The sequence below is a fragment of the Colletotrichum lupini genome, chromosome 2, assembly GCF_023278565.1.
Source record: "Colletotrichum lupini chromosome 2, complete sequence".
Taxonomy (NCBI): Eukaryota; Fungi; Ascomycota; class Sordariomycetes; order Glomerellales; family Glomerellaceae; genus Colletotrichum; species Colletotrichum lupini.
In genome coordinates, this window is record NC_064675.1 from 4,427,935 (window position 1) to 4,441,741 (window position 13,807).

Here is a 13,807-nt window from a genome sequence, read left to right on the forward strand (position 1 = left end):
AATAACGCTCTTTATAATCCTATATATTATTATATATACCCTCTTTATTATTTTTAGCTTACTTAGCTATTTATTTAAGGGCTTCTGCTATTATATAGAGGTATATAGCGGGGATAGTACCTAAAGACTTAAGTAGAACGCCGATATAAACTTTACTACGGCCCTTATAGTTATGACCGCGCTTAACGACTTTAATAAGCGTATTATAAGCTAATACGAACCATTAATAAACTATAAATAAATATAAAGTAATATAGGGTAATATATAAGTAATAACGGGAGGCGTAACGAGCGTATACTCGTATATAGTAAATATATAATTATAACTAGAGTAGCCCTTACTTATAAAAGTAATATAATTAGCAAAAATGCTTTTACTAGCTTTATAACGGGCGCACAACTTAGTACTAATCTTAGTATTATTATATATAGTCGTTTAAATAGTATTAGTAGCCTAAGTACGAATTATAGCGATATTTAGGGGTATATAATAGCTATTTTTAGTAATCTTAAGGTTAAGCTTAATTTAACGCTAAGGCTAGATTATATAAGTTAATATAATAATATTAAATAGTATAGGGTAGTATATACTAACTTATATAATATTAAGGTTATAGATTTAGTAAAAAGTCTTTAAAAGCGAAGATAAAGAGCTTATAAATAATATAAGAATCTGTATAATAAAGAAGCTATTATATAGAAGTATATATTATTAAAGAGGTAAGAAGTTATTTTATAAAATATAAGGTCGTTAGGGTACTACGTAAATTAGTATACGGGGACCGTCGGGAGCTATATACCCTTAATACGGGCTAGAACGCTATATTAAGCGCTTATTATAAGTATTATATAGCATACGTAATTATTAAAAAAGGGAGTGTCCTATACAAAATTATTAGTATATATACGTAAATAGTTAATACTAAAGAAAAAATTAAATAAAAAGAATTAAATTATAAATAAGTATATACGCGTAATTATACTTATAATTATGCGTATATTAGCCTAAGAAGAAGTATAATTACTAATTAATAAAAATTATACTAATAATTACGTATAAAATTACTTAATTATACTTAATTAATATTTCTAATTAGTAAATCGCGAATATTATACTTATAATTGCGTATATAATTAGGTAATAGTAATAAAAGTAAAGTAAAAAAGGGTATAAAGTATAATAAGGCGAAATATAATCGCTAATAAGTAATTATAGGGGCATAGGCGGATTATTTACTTTATTTAAGGAATATTAGGTTAGTTAAGAAGAAAGGGAAATTGATTAGTAATAGAAATTAGTAAGGAGGATATGCCCCCTAGCTATTTTACTTTTACTAAGTAATATAACCGCCCTTACGTAACTACTACTACTTATAATTATAAGTAATTCTTTATAATAATATACAGGATTTATTATAATATTTATTTATATATATAAGAAAGTTGCGCTATTGATGCCTAAAATTTACGGTAGCCGTAGGTCTATTAGAAAGAACGGTTTTGGCGGAGTGCCTCTTGCAGTCTGCCGTATCGAGTTACGTTAGATTATCCAAGTGATAAGCCGCTGCCACCCGTAATCTATAAACTTGGTCTTCCCCCTCCCCCGCCTCGTAGGACGTTGTTCACAGCTTGCCTTCTTCTCTTTGCTCATCTTTCTTTTGCGATTGACCAATTGATACCCCCCTCTCTTCTCTCCTGCCCCTCCGATATCGCACAGAGCTCCCAAGTCGCCATCGTCTCTGCACACACACCCCAGAGAAGCCGTCTCACTCTGTTGGTGACACGGCAACTGAGAGGAGCTTCAGCACTTGACTGAAGGAGAGAACTCGTACACATTCACACACACAAAAACACATCAGACACAATGGCCCTCCTCAGAGCCTCCGCGTCCCTGGCGCGTCCTGCCGCCCGCGCGGCTCGCACACCCACCGCGCGCAGAGCATTCTGCCTCTCCGCCTCGCGCATGGCCGCCGCCCCGAGCCTGTTCGCCGGCGAGCCCTCCGGCCCGGCCCTCAAGACTGACATCCCCGGCCCCGCGTCCAAGAAGGCCACCGAGGACCTGCACAAGGTCTTTGATACCCGGAGCTTGAACATGCTCACCGACTACAAGAAGAGTTTGGGCAACTACATTGCCGACGCCGACGGCAACGTCCTCCTCGATGTGTAAGTGAAATCATGTAGAAAGAGACGGATGATAGCTATACGTGGGACCAAAAGCTTACAAAATGTTGACAGCTACGCTCAAATCGCTTCCATCCCCCTGGGCTACAACAACCCGGCCCTCGCAAAGGTCGCCCAGACCCCCGAGATGGTCAACGCAATCATCAACCGCCCCGCCCTGGGCAACTTCCCCCCCGAAGACTGGGCCGAGGTCCTCCGCACCGGCATCCTCAAGGTGGCGCCCAAGGGTCTCGACCAGGTCTTCACCGCCATGGCCGGCTCCGACGCAAACGAGACTGCCTACAAGGCCGCCTTCATGTGGCGCCGCCAGCAGGAGCGCGGCGGCCCGGACGTCGAGTTCACCGCAGAGGAGACCTCCTCCGCCATGAACAACCAGTCCCCCGGCGCCTCCGACCTGTCCATCCTCTCCTTCAAGACGGGCTTCCACGGCCGCCTCTTCGGCTCCCTCTCCACTACCCGCTCCAAGCCCATCCACAAGCTCGACATCCCCGCCTTTGACTGGCCCCAGGCGACCTTCCCCTTGCTCAAGTACCCGCTCGAGGAGCACGTCGAGGAGAACGCCGCCGCCGAGAAGGCCGCCCTCGACGAGGTGGAGCACCTCATCAAGAACTACCACATCCCCCCCGCCGCCGTCATCGTCGAGCCCATCCAGTCCGAGGGCGGCGACAACCACGCCTCCCCCGCCTTCTTCCGCGGCCTCCGCGAGGTGACCAAGAAGCACAACGTCCTCCTCATCGTCGACGAGGTCCAGACCGGCGTCGGCGCCACCGGCAAGTTCTGGGCCCACGACCACTGGGACCTCCCTACCCCTCCCGACATGGTCACCTTCAGCAAAAAGGCCCAGACGGCAGGCTACTACTTCGGAAACCCCGAGCTGCGCCCCAACAAGCCCTACCGCCAGTTCAACACCTGGATGGGCGACCCGGCCCGCGCCATCCTCTTCCGCGCCATCGTCGACGAGATTGAGCGCCTCGACCTCGTCAACAACACCGCCCGCGTCGGCGACTACCTCTTCGGCAAGCTCGAGGGTCTGGCGAGCAAGTACCCCGGCCAATTCGCCAACCTCCGCGGAAAGGGCCAGGGCACCTTTATTGCCTTTGACAACCCGCGCCGCGACGAGTTCCTCAAGAAGGCAAAGGGTCTGGGCATCAACATTGGCGGATCGGGCGAGAGCGCCGTCCGTCTGAGGCCCATGCTCATCTTCCAGGAGCACCACGCTGATATCCTCATTGAGGCCCTGGAGAAGATTGTCAAGTCTTGGTAAAAGAAAGAAAAAAGTCAGTAGGCTCAAGTAAAATGGTTCAAATGTGGCTCATGTTGTCTGGGTGTTTTTAATGGAAGCATTATCTGCGATTGGGGTTTTCATCTGGTCAATATTATGATTTAGCGTATGAGTATTGGTCTCTGAACAAAACAAGTTCACAAGAGGACATTTTGAAAAGAAACGATTTCTACAATAATGCCAATCCTTCATAGTTCATAGCTTTCAAGACCGGCACTTGGCGGTCCGGTTTGTGTGACTCCCGCAAGATTTGCACGCCCATCCGAGCGGAAATGAGACCATGTATCCCAGGTCCTACCATATCGTACACTTCTCTGTCATGTCCAGTCCATATACCTCGTCCCGTGGTTACACGTCTGTCTCCCCTGAACTCCTTGAACCAGATGAAAAAGGCAAATAACCACCTCTCACCGCCTTGTTCTGTCCACAGCAGGCATATGCAAAATAAAATTATAAAAAAAAGTCCGACAACGCCATAAGCTTTAGAAATACACACCCATTGTACCAGACAACTGCTGCACAGGATGGGCCAAAGAGGTCTTGTACTAAGCCGTCGCTGGCAAATCAAAGGCCGTACAACGGCCATGATGAGACTTTGCCTTTTCAGGCTGTGGTTTCGAAGGTATAGCAGTGGATGGATAGTTTCAAATCATCATCGCACCAGGCTCGTCAAGAACTGCTAACTCGCCAGCCCTTCTTGTTGTAAGTGGCCAATATTCGAGATGGCCTTTTCCTTTTGCGAATCCGACACATTTTCGTCCTCGTTGTAGGCGTCTCTGGGTATGTCATCAGATTGCTGGCGCGATGATTCACTTGGTGTTGACCGCCCAGACTCTGTCTTGGTTTGTTCGCCTGTGGAAGTGCCCTAGGGTGCGGATCAGGACTTTGAATCAACTCGCAAAACCATGTCCACTCACCAACTGTGTCCTGCCAAACGACTTTGGCCGACCTCGTCCTCGCCTTGTTGGCTCGTTGGCGGCCTCAGAAGGTGGACCGGGTGATAATCTGTACACGGCGAACTCTCCTGGTGTTGTTGGGCTTTCCCTAGCTATCGGCCGGGGCGCCGGCGCCAGAGGTGTAAGGTGCTGCGGCAGCAAAGGTCGTAGTTGTCTCGCCTTGTCCGCCCGTGATGGTCGACCTCGTTTCCGCGGGAGCGGCGCTTGCTGTTGTTGGCCGGGGCTTTGAGAGCCGTTGGTCACCCCGGCGATCTCCATGCCGGCGGGTCGCGGCTGTATGTTGGCAAGCTGCTGATTATGCAGCTGTGGAGGCGCTGGCAATAACGACGATACGGGCATCGAGCTTGAGTAGGATGCGAGGCCTTGAGTTGCTGAGGCCAAGGGTGGTAACTGCGCTGGTGGCTCCATAGGCGATACGGCAGCCAAACGCTTTGGTGGCTGTTCGAGGAGGTCGTTCATGGACTTCCGCTTGAGGTCTGGGACCCGCATGGGACCTTGAAATATCTGCTCGGTGACCGCGAGACATTGTCCCATAGTGCGGCCTGTATGGTAAATGTCAGCATGAAACCTGGAGTTCGTCAAGGTTGACGATCCGTACCGCTGGGTAACTGCATCTTAAGCCAATCTGGCTCGACATTGTGCGTTTTCAAAAACCCCACTAAGAGGCCAACATCTAGGCTGCTGTTCTTGATGGCTTCCGCGAGGATGAACCTCTGCCGTCGAGATGCGCGTCAGTGTCGATGGTCCGTAACTGGATGAAGACCTGCTGCTTACCTTTTCCTCCTCTGTAAAGGAGTAAGCCATCGCGAGAAGGGCTGGTAACTATCCGTACGGTTTTCATAAAAGAGAGAGATCTTGGACCGTAGAGGAGACGAGATAGGCATCTGCGACGCGGGGTTCTAACAAACGAGCGGATCGGCTATGCTAGCCGGTGGTGACGGGCGAAGAGTTACTGGGTAAACAACTATGGCAAGAGACAGGACGCAAAGCGCGCGTCCGGTGTCGACAGAGCCGGCACCGTCGACTAGAAGAGTCCTGTGACCAGGTAATCAACCTATATGGAAGGCAAGCGCGGCGGCGGAGAACAAAAGCTCGCGGCAAAGACGGAGAATAAGTGACGCCAGTATTCCTCTGGCACCGTTAGAAGAGAACGTCGACGGCTGCGTCTATAAAGACGAGACGCAATGAGAAGACAGAAACAGCTGGTGAAGAGGGAAGCGATCAGGCCGGCGCAAGCGCGCGTTCTCGACCTGAAGCCACCGTGAAGAAGGCCTCGCACCACAACGAAGTTGACGGGATGTTGGACGAGGCGCAATGAGGGGGGGTAACACAGCCTGGACAGGCCGTGTAGGAGGAAGTGGAGGCTTCGATTGTTTCGTTTGCTTCTGGGACCTAGGCCACTTTGCGACGAGGGCCTGCACGGCGCGCACTCGGGGACTGGCTGGTGCGACTAGGGTCGGGGTCGCATTTATCAGGCGTGTTTTGCGCGCGAGAGAGCCTGGGGGAAACAAGCGAGACAGGTTTGCCGAGAAGTCAGTTACGCGTTAGGCCTGTCTGGGAGACCTTCCAGGGTACTGGTTCTGTTGAATTTTGGTATCCGAATGGTAAGTTGGTCCGGCTGCTCGCAGCAAGGTTTAAAGGTCGGAGAGTTGCAAGGTGTTAGTTCTAGTAGTTAGCCTCGACTCGAACGGCGGGCGAGGCGGGCACTGTTTGTATTAAGATCCGTGATGACGAGAGGGGAGTGTATTCTGGTCAGTCGTGATTTCTGGGAAACCTTTCGAGGCAACGATATCATGCGCAAAATGGATTAACGATTCGTATCTCCAAAAGTGCCTTTGCCTTGTTGGATGACCCTAGTGTAGAGTTGCAGTGTCCGAGCGAGGGTGGCTGGGGAATGCCCGCAGATCTGTCGACTGATGGCGATGACTGTCAAAAAGACGGCAGGCTGCGGCTCATTCATTAGGGCCCCGTCTGGAATGACCAAAGCCTAGACCGGCGGGGAGGAGTGCCTGCTTAGGTGACGAAGTCGAAGCCGAGATGGAGTGCAGAAGATCGAATAGGAACACAGGCCGATTTAGCGTTTCCGGGATAATTGTCAAGGCCGCTTCGTCTTGGACGGTAAACCAACTCTTTCTCGCTCGCCAACCGTTGATGATGGACTATCGCTGCACCGCCAATCTAGTCGGAAGTTGACGCTAGACAGTGCGCACACACAGAGAGAGAGAGGGATGTGGGTTGGGTTGGTGGGTGGTATGGATGCTGAAAGTTGGCGCAAGCTGCTTGTAGGTGCATACGAACAGTCGAGATTCCAGAGGCTAGAATCAGGTTGAGAGCGCAACGACAAAGTGGTGGTGTGGTGTGGTGTGGTGTGGGAGTGATGAGGATGTTTGACTGGCGTCGTAGTCATCGTCTGCATCGGCTGCTCTTTGGGTGCGTCTTTGTCCATGTCAGGATGTCGTTGAGAAGCTCCTGTCTGCTTTTGTCATTGTCGCCGTCGCCGTCGCTGCCGCTGAATGCCTCTCGAAATCCTATACTACCCTATCTCGTCAGGGTTTCCCGTCCCTGGGCTGAGCTGTCTCTTGCGGCTGGCTTCTTTCGTCTTCCCCGGCAGTGGCTTTATTCCACGCGCCTCTCGCGCCTCCGATTCCGTCGCCGCTTTCTTGCTTTTTTGTCGGCAACCAACCGCATCCTTCTTGGCCATTTTCCCTGCGCATGTCTCACCAGTCCCCCAAAGTGGAAGAGGGTCCATTTGGTTGGCCGACAGGCACACCAAGACGGCCTCAACTGGGCCTCTTTCGATCGCATTCGAGTTCGAGAACGGGGTCCGTCTCTCGTAATAGCTCGCAGGTTGATTCTCACTGGAGGCATCCGTAGCTACCCATCATATCACATATGACTGCATACGCTGTAGCTGTAGGTAGCTGTGCGCTGCGTTGCGTTGTGGGCTCTCCTCTTCCCTATGGTCGGTCTCCGATATGCAATCGACAGAGCATCCATCCCTGTCTCCCGCCCGTCCTGCACACATGCTTCGCTGCAGCACGGTCCCTCTGTCATGGTGCTAGTGGCCTAGCACTGGGCTGAGATGAGCCAGATGCAGGAGCGGTTCTCTGCGGAATGGGAGAGCAGCGTGCAGATGCACAAGTAGATGCAGTGCGATTCAAGGCTCTCCCTGAAGGTTGCGTCCGCTGGCCAATCCGGTGGATCGACATGGAGCGCCTGACTCTGGGTCGCTGCCACTTGCAGGACGTCATTGTCGTGGTGTTGGCCGAAAGCATGATACTCCCTGCTTGGTCATAATAAGAGACGTAAGCTTAAATGAGAAATAAAGTCGACCGTGAGGATGTTCGTCAGCACTAGCCAACAGTTGTGATTATGTCTGCGAGTGTTGAGGTCAAGATAGAGAAATAAGTACCGTAGGAAACGTCGCTGCCATCGCCAGCGACTGACTTCAGTCCAGCGTGTATTCGATTCGGCGCCACGAGGAAGGTGTGCTTGAATTGGGATGCGCCGGCCCCTCCTTCCCTTCCCCACCAACTAGGTTCGGCGAGTGTTCCGTCAGCAGGCGCCGCTTCTCGTCGTTCCTTCCCATCTCCATCTCAAAGGCCGGCAGTGCGTCATCCCATTCTCCCCTCACAAATTGCGCGCCGTTTGCCCCCAACATTGGAACATCAGACGTCGTTTTTGACGACAAAGACAGCAAAGGAAAAAATAAAATAAAAAAAATTGATCGACGTACGACCGAATAAGGATATCTGGGCATCCTAGTGCCCGCGACAAAGTGGCAGTTCATCGCCCTCATTGGCCGCAGCACACTCAGGCCCAGTCCTATGCCAACTCTGGCAGGAAACCACTGGATTCCCTTCACGCCAATCATGGACCAAAACCGGCATCCGAGCCAGCACAGGGCACGGGTTCGTCACATCGTTCCGCTGTCAGAGAGCCGCAGCAAAAGGCAGCGCCGCATCTCAGTGGGCAATGGACTGAGGGCTGAATTTCCCTCCCGCCGATTGCTGCGTGCGGCGCCGCGGCCCAACCTGTGACCCCAAGGCAAAGAATGTCGATGTATCCGTGGTGGGGCTGAATCAGCAAAAATCCCAAGATGCTTCACAACTTGCGCTCGATAACGATAACGACAATGACAACAATGATGAGGTCAGGTCGAATATGAGTCGGATTGGACGGGTCGACGGATTGGATTTCACTTTACTGGGTCGCTGCGTTCGTCCACCGCCTCTTTATACCTACTGCCCACCTTGGCCACTTCATCCGGCTTCAGCGACGTCTTTGCTGCACAATGAGCTGGCATCCTCCCACTGGAAGGCCCCACCCATGTACAACGCGTCCATGTAAATGGCTCCGCCGTTTCCAGATGGCAGCAAACTACCTAGGTCGGCTGTCACTAGCAGTCGAGCATGCCCGAAGCTGGGTACGGTCACTACATGCTGGCTCTTCCATGCAACGGCATCGCTGCCACACAGTGAGGTCTGCATCACATCGCTGGGTTTCGTGCATCATGTTGCTTCAAACTACCCTTACCCTTTAGCTCCTGCTCACATCTTCTCGGCAGCTCATAATCGGTACGCTAGCAACTCGTCGGGCTGCGCAGGTTGTACTCGACTAGTTGACCATCGGATGAACATGGTTCAGTGGCAATGTTCTTCTATGGAGACGGCCTGGGTGGCTCGACTGTAGGTCCAAGTCGTCGATTCTGGGTCTCCTCCAAGATACGGATACATTTTGACTGAATTTTGGCTGATGCTCGATACCACATGGTGGTAGTAGTAGCAGTAGAGGCGAATGAATATCTAGCGACTCACCGTCTCCGCATACCACCTGGTGCAGATAAGCCTCCGACCTAATCTGGTACTCTCAATGCTCAGGGGTGTTCCTTATGTGGGATATAACAGAGACCAGGTGGATGCAAAGTGTCGGTGAGGAATAACCCAAAACTGAGTTTCCTGCTTGTAATGAACCCCAGCTTACGCATAAAATTGCCGATTGGTGCGCCTTTTCCGACCATACCGTCTCTCACCTTTGCCTTCTTTCATGTTTGTGTGGTTTCTACATTCTTTGGGCTGTATTTTGGGAAGATATCAAACTCTTTATGGCGGGTTTCCAACATGCGTCGGCTCGCCTACCCGCAAGGAATTGCGTTTTCCAGAGCGAGGAACAGGCCTATATGCATGCAACATGTACGATTTCCAAGGTTATGAATGGGTACCGCCACTAGATATCTCTACAGGCGAGAACACAACTAACACAGTCTATATCACCTGGAGTTGGGATCGAAAAGCAAAGCTCGGTGTGCTCTTTCGGAATAGCGCGTTGGGCAATTGGGCAATCATGAATTCATTGTGGCTTCAGTGACGTGGGACTCAACGAGAGAACTTGAAGCATCCCGTTCGCAAGTACCATTGTACTTCGTACCGGCTGGGGTCCTATGGTGGGGTTTATTCAGACGCAGCCATTGGGCAGATCTCCCGCATGCTATTCCTGGGGAAGTTGCGATCGAATTTCAAAAGGCCAGGCCTCGGGGCTCGGCGGTAGATATGATCCGAACAATTTGCACCACCGGTCGGATCGGGGTGCTGGCCGTGATTGACAATGGCTTACAGCTGTTGGCGGTGCTCCCAGGCTCAACCACAGGGAAGTGGCTAGGCTCTTAGACCCCAAGCCCAAGCGCGACGAGCTGAGTGGCTGCGCACCTTCGGAAACTGGTGCTGTGAGATAATCCTCGCCAGTGTCCGCCGTCCTTTGCGACTTCGTTCTGGATTCACTACAACTTTTTTTTTCCTTCTCCGGGCGCTCTGTCGGCCAAACCAACAGCCCTTCTCTGGCACATCATATATCACGCAGGAATTCAACAGCCCCAATTGTATCTCCGGCACGTCGAGCGACTGTTTGCAATGCCGAGAATCTCTGGCTCCAACTAGTAATCGCTTCACCACCCAACGCGCCGTCGCCGCCTCTCGCAACTCGTCCCCCCCGTTTTCTCTCTCGCCTTCCCGTTCCTTCTTTCCTTCCCCACCCAACACAACAGCTCTTGCCCCTACATGCGCACCGACTTGGCTAAATCGCAAATTGCTCATTTTCCATCTCTCGATTTTTCTCTGAGCATCCGTCGCTGCTCGAGGCTTTGGACGACACGAACCGCGAATACCGTCACACATCCCTCGTCTCGCGCGCTCGCCCTACCGAGGGTTCCCGCACTTGCTTGATGGAGGATGAAGCGCTGGCGACGGTGAAGATGGAGGAGGTAAAGATTGAGGATGGTGTCCCGCCAAATGGCGTCAACATGGAGCGAGATCCAAGCAGGACATCGGCGCAGAAGAGGAGCAACCAGGGGTCTAGCTCTGCTAGCATGTCACCCAGTGAGGGCATGGTCAACAGCGAAGGCATCTCGACGCCAGGAGGCACGCAGCGACCGAAACTGTCACGCAAAGCATCGCAGAAGCCCGTCAAGCGCGAGTCGCCTCTATTCCACGATTTGCCAGACGTCACGGAGCAATCGTGCAGTACCTTCCAAGTCATACCCGATTGTCTGTATGGATCCAAGCACATGGGCTCGACCGACAACGATGCCCTCGATTGCGACTGCCGTTCTGAGTGGCGTAAGTTTCCCCGCCCTCCCTCGCTGCTGTGTGAAATCATCGCGAGCCCACTCTAACTGAAATTCGCCTGTCTGCAGATGAAGGAAAAAATTTATCGTGCGGCGAAGACTCCGACTGCATCAACAGGGCGACGAAGATGGAGTGCCTCGCTGGCGCCGGCAACTGTGGTGATGGCTGCCAAAATCAGAGATTTCAGCGGAAGCAGTTCGCCGATGTTTCAGTGATCAAGACGGAGAAGAAGGGCTTCGGCCTCCGCGCCAACGTTGATATGCAGGCTAACGACTTCATTTTCGAGTACATTGGCGAGGTCATCAACGAGCCAACCTTTCGACGACGGATGATACAGTACGACGACGAGGGCATCAAGCATTTTTACTTCATGTCGCTGACCAAGCACGAATTCGTTGATGCGACAAAGAAGGGCAACCTGGGGCGCTTTTGCAACCACTCATGCAACCCGAATTGCTACGTCGACAAATGGGTCGTCGGAGAGAAGCTGCGCATGGGCATTTTCTCCTCACGCAAAATCAAAGCCGGTGAGGAGTTGGTGTTCAACTACAATGTTGACCGCTATGGGGCCGACCCCCAACCCTGCTACTGTGGCGAGTCGAATTGCACTGGATTCATTGGTGGCAAGACCCAAACCGAGCGGGCGACCAAGTTGCCCCTTACTACAGTGGAGGCGCTCGGCATTGACGACGGTGATGCCTGGGACACAGCGGTGGCCAAGAAGCCACGCAAAAAGAAGCCTGAGGAAGACGACGAGGAGTACGTTAACAGCGTGCAGGCTAGAAGCCTCGATGATGATGATGCGCGCAAGGTCATGGCGACTCTGATGCAGTGCAAGGAGAAATGGATTGCTGTCAAGCTGTTGCAGCGCATTCAGCAGTGTGAGGATGAGCGGGTCATCCACTCCGTTATGCGCATGCATGCCTACCAAATTCTCAAGACAACGCTCAACACCTTTATCGACGACCACAACGTCGTTCTCCAAGCTCTCGATATTCTCGACAAGTTTCCGCGACTGACCCGAAACAAGATTGAGGGCTCAAAGATTGAAACCACCATTGGTGCACTCACTCAGTCAGAACATGAGGAGGTCAGCGCGAAATCGAAGAAGCTGTTGGACGAGTGGTCCAAATTGGAGCTCGGTTACCGCATCGGGAAGCGAAAGTTTGACCCCAACACATCTGCCACGAACTCCTTCCAAGAGAGGCGCAACATGGATCGTGAAGAGGATATGACTGCGAAATCGACTCCTGACCCCCTTCAGAATGTCGAAATTCCCAAAGGACCTCGGAGCAACATTCCTCAACGCAACACACATTTCTTCAATGGCCCTCCACGCCAACGAAGACACCAGAACTTCAACGGTCATGGAGCATTACCACTCGGATGGTTCACAGCGACGGATCAGCGTGGGAACACGTACTTCTACAGCAAGAGTGGTGCTACGACCTGGCAACGTCCCACCAAGCCCGCTGACGCTCAAAAGGCGACGCCCAAGGCGTTGCAAGAGCAGCAGCTGCTTAAGAACATTATCGACCAAGTCACCAAGGAGCAAACCCCCAGACCTTCGGCATCACAGACACCTCAACGCGCAGAGACTCCCGTTCAGGAGAATAAGCAGGAAAAGTGGCGCTCTCTTAGCATCGACAAACAGATGAAGATCTATGAGAACACGGTATGTATAACTTCGTTTGAGCTCCTAGTCACATGCTAATGTTCTCTGCAGCTCTTCCCCCACGTCAAGTATGTTGTCGATAAGTACAGACACAAGCTTCCCAAGGACGATCTAAAGCGACTCGGTAAGGATGTCTGCAAGAAACTTGTCTCCTCCGACTACAAGCGCAATCGGATCCAAGACCCCACGACTCCACTTGATCAGAAGCAGGCTAGAAAAGTCAAGGCGTACGTGAAGGACTTCTTGGACAAGGCTATTGTGAAATTCAGACATCTCGAGAAGGAGAAGGCGACTCCCGAAGGCGACATAAAAAAGTCAAAGGACCCTGCCACTTCGACCAACGAGGAGATTGATTCACCAGCCGACGACGTTGTGCTGTCCGACAATGAGGACGGCGGATCGGTGGGTAGTCCTGAGCGCAAACGCAAGCGTGAGGAGGAGGCAGCTGAGTCCCGGACCCTGACTCCCTCAGACGAGCCATCTGTGAAGCGTCTGAGAGAGTTTGACGCGGATGGTGCAACACCACCGCCTCCACCCCCGCCGCCTCCTGCTGATCCGGCACCTACTGCTACCCCTGAGGAGCCGCTGTCAGAAGAACAAAGGGCTCTCAAGGAGCAGGAGGAGGCTCTCATGCGGGAAAACGAGGAGTCTGAACGCCTGGAAGAAGAAGAGCTTACCAAAGCTATGGATATTGGAAGCACCCTGAATGGTCACCCTCCGGTAAATGGGGTAGGAGCTGTCGATGAGTCCGCCATTGCCAACACCGGCAATGAAGTGGCTCGGCAGCAAGAGGTTATGGGTCACTAGACAAAGCCACGACACAACGCCTACCTCAGGCTTGGGACGTTGTCCTTGGAAGCTAGGGATACCCAGATTGTGCGATTTTCCAACGGAGGTGGGGCGTCAACTCAGTGAACAAGCCGAAGTGAAGGGAACTCTCTCGGCCTTGTATGTATAAGCAGGCATGTTGCATTTTTCTCGTTCTGGGAGGGAACCAGCAGACCCCCACCCAAACAAAACAAAGGATCTCTCAGATACTTTGGTTTTTGTTTAGGGTGTTTTGTTACGATTATAATGTGGATATTTTCGGTCA

The 13,807-nt window shown here is 51.7% G+C and overlaps 4 protein-coding genes across 4 annotated transcripts; 3 read left to right on the forward strand and 1 right to left on the reverse strand.

Moving 5' to 3' along the window:
* Positions 1–1,864: 1,864 nt before the first annotated feature.
* On the forward strand, positions 1,865–3,445 carry CLUP02_03648 (4-aminobutyrate aminotransferase; the record flags this gene model as incomplete). The annotated part of the gene is made up of 2 exons (XM_049282667.1): positions 1,865–2,163; positions 2,236–3,445. The coding sequence occupies 2 exons, from the start codon at positions 1,865–1,867 to the stop codon at positions 3,443–3,445; spliced, it is 1,509 nt and encodes a 502-aa protein (XP_049139810.1).
* A 697-nt stretch (positions 3,446–4,142) lies between these two features.
* Positions 4,143–5,223, reverse strand: CLUP02_03649 (uncharacterized protein; the record flags this gene model as incomplete). Its single annotated transcript, XM_049282668.1, has 4 exons — positions 4,143–4,328; positions 4,381–4,961; positions 5,018–5,132; positions 5,194–5,223. The coding sequence occupies 4 exons, from the start codon at positions 5,221–5,223 to the stop codon at positions 4,143–4,145; spliced, it is 912 nt and encodes a 303-aa protein (XP_049139811.1).
* A 1,709-nt stretch (positions 5,224–6,932) lies between these two features.
* Positions 6,933–9,040, forward strand: CLUP02_03650 (uncharacterized protein; the record flags this gene model as incomplete). Its single annotated transcript, XM_049282669.1, has 8 exons — positions 6,933–7,241; positions 7,337–7,460; positions 7,517–7,709; positions 7,877–8,028; positions 8,185–8,387; positions 8,467–8,765; positions 8,826–8,925; positions 8,987–9,040. The coding sequence occupies 8 exons, from the start codon at positions 6,933–6,935 to the stop codon at positions 9,038–9,040; spliced, it is 1,434 nt and encodes a 477-aa protein (XP_049139812.1).
* A 569-nt stretch (positions 9,041–9,609) lies between these two features.
* On the forward strand, positions 9,610–13,521 carry CLUP02_03652 (SET domain-containing protein; the record flags this gene model as incomplete). Its single annotated transcript, XM_049282670.1, has 5 exons — positions 9,610–9,625; positions 10,035–10,141; positions 10,535–11,030; positions 11,108–12,714; positions 12,766–13,521. The coding sequence occupies 5 exons, from the start codon at positions 9,610–9,612 to the stop codon at positions 13,519–13,521; spliced, it is 2,982 nt and encodes a 993-aa protein (XP_049139813.1).
* Between the last annotated feature and the right edge of the window lie 286 nt (positions 13,522–13,807).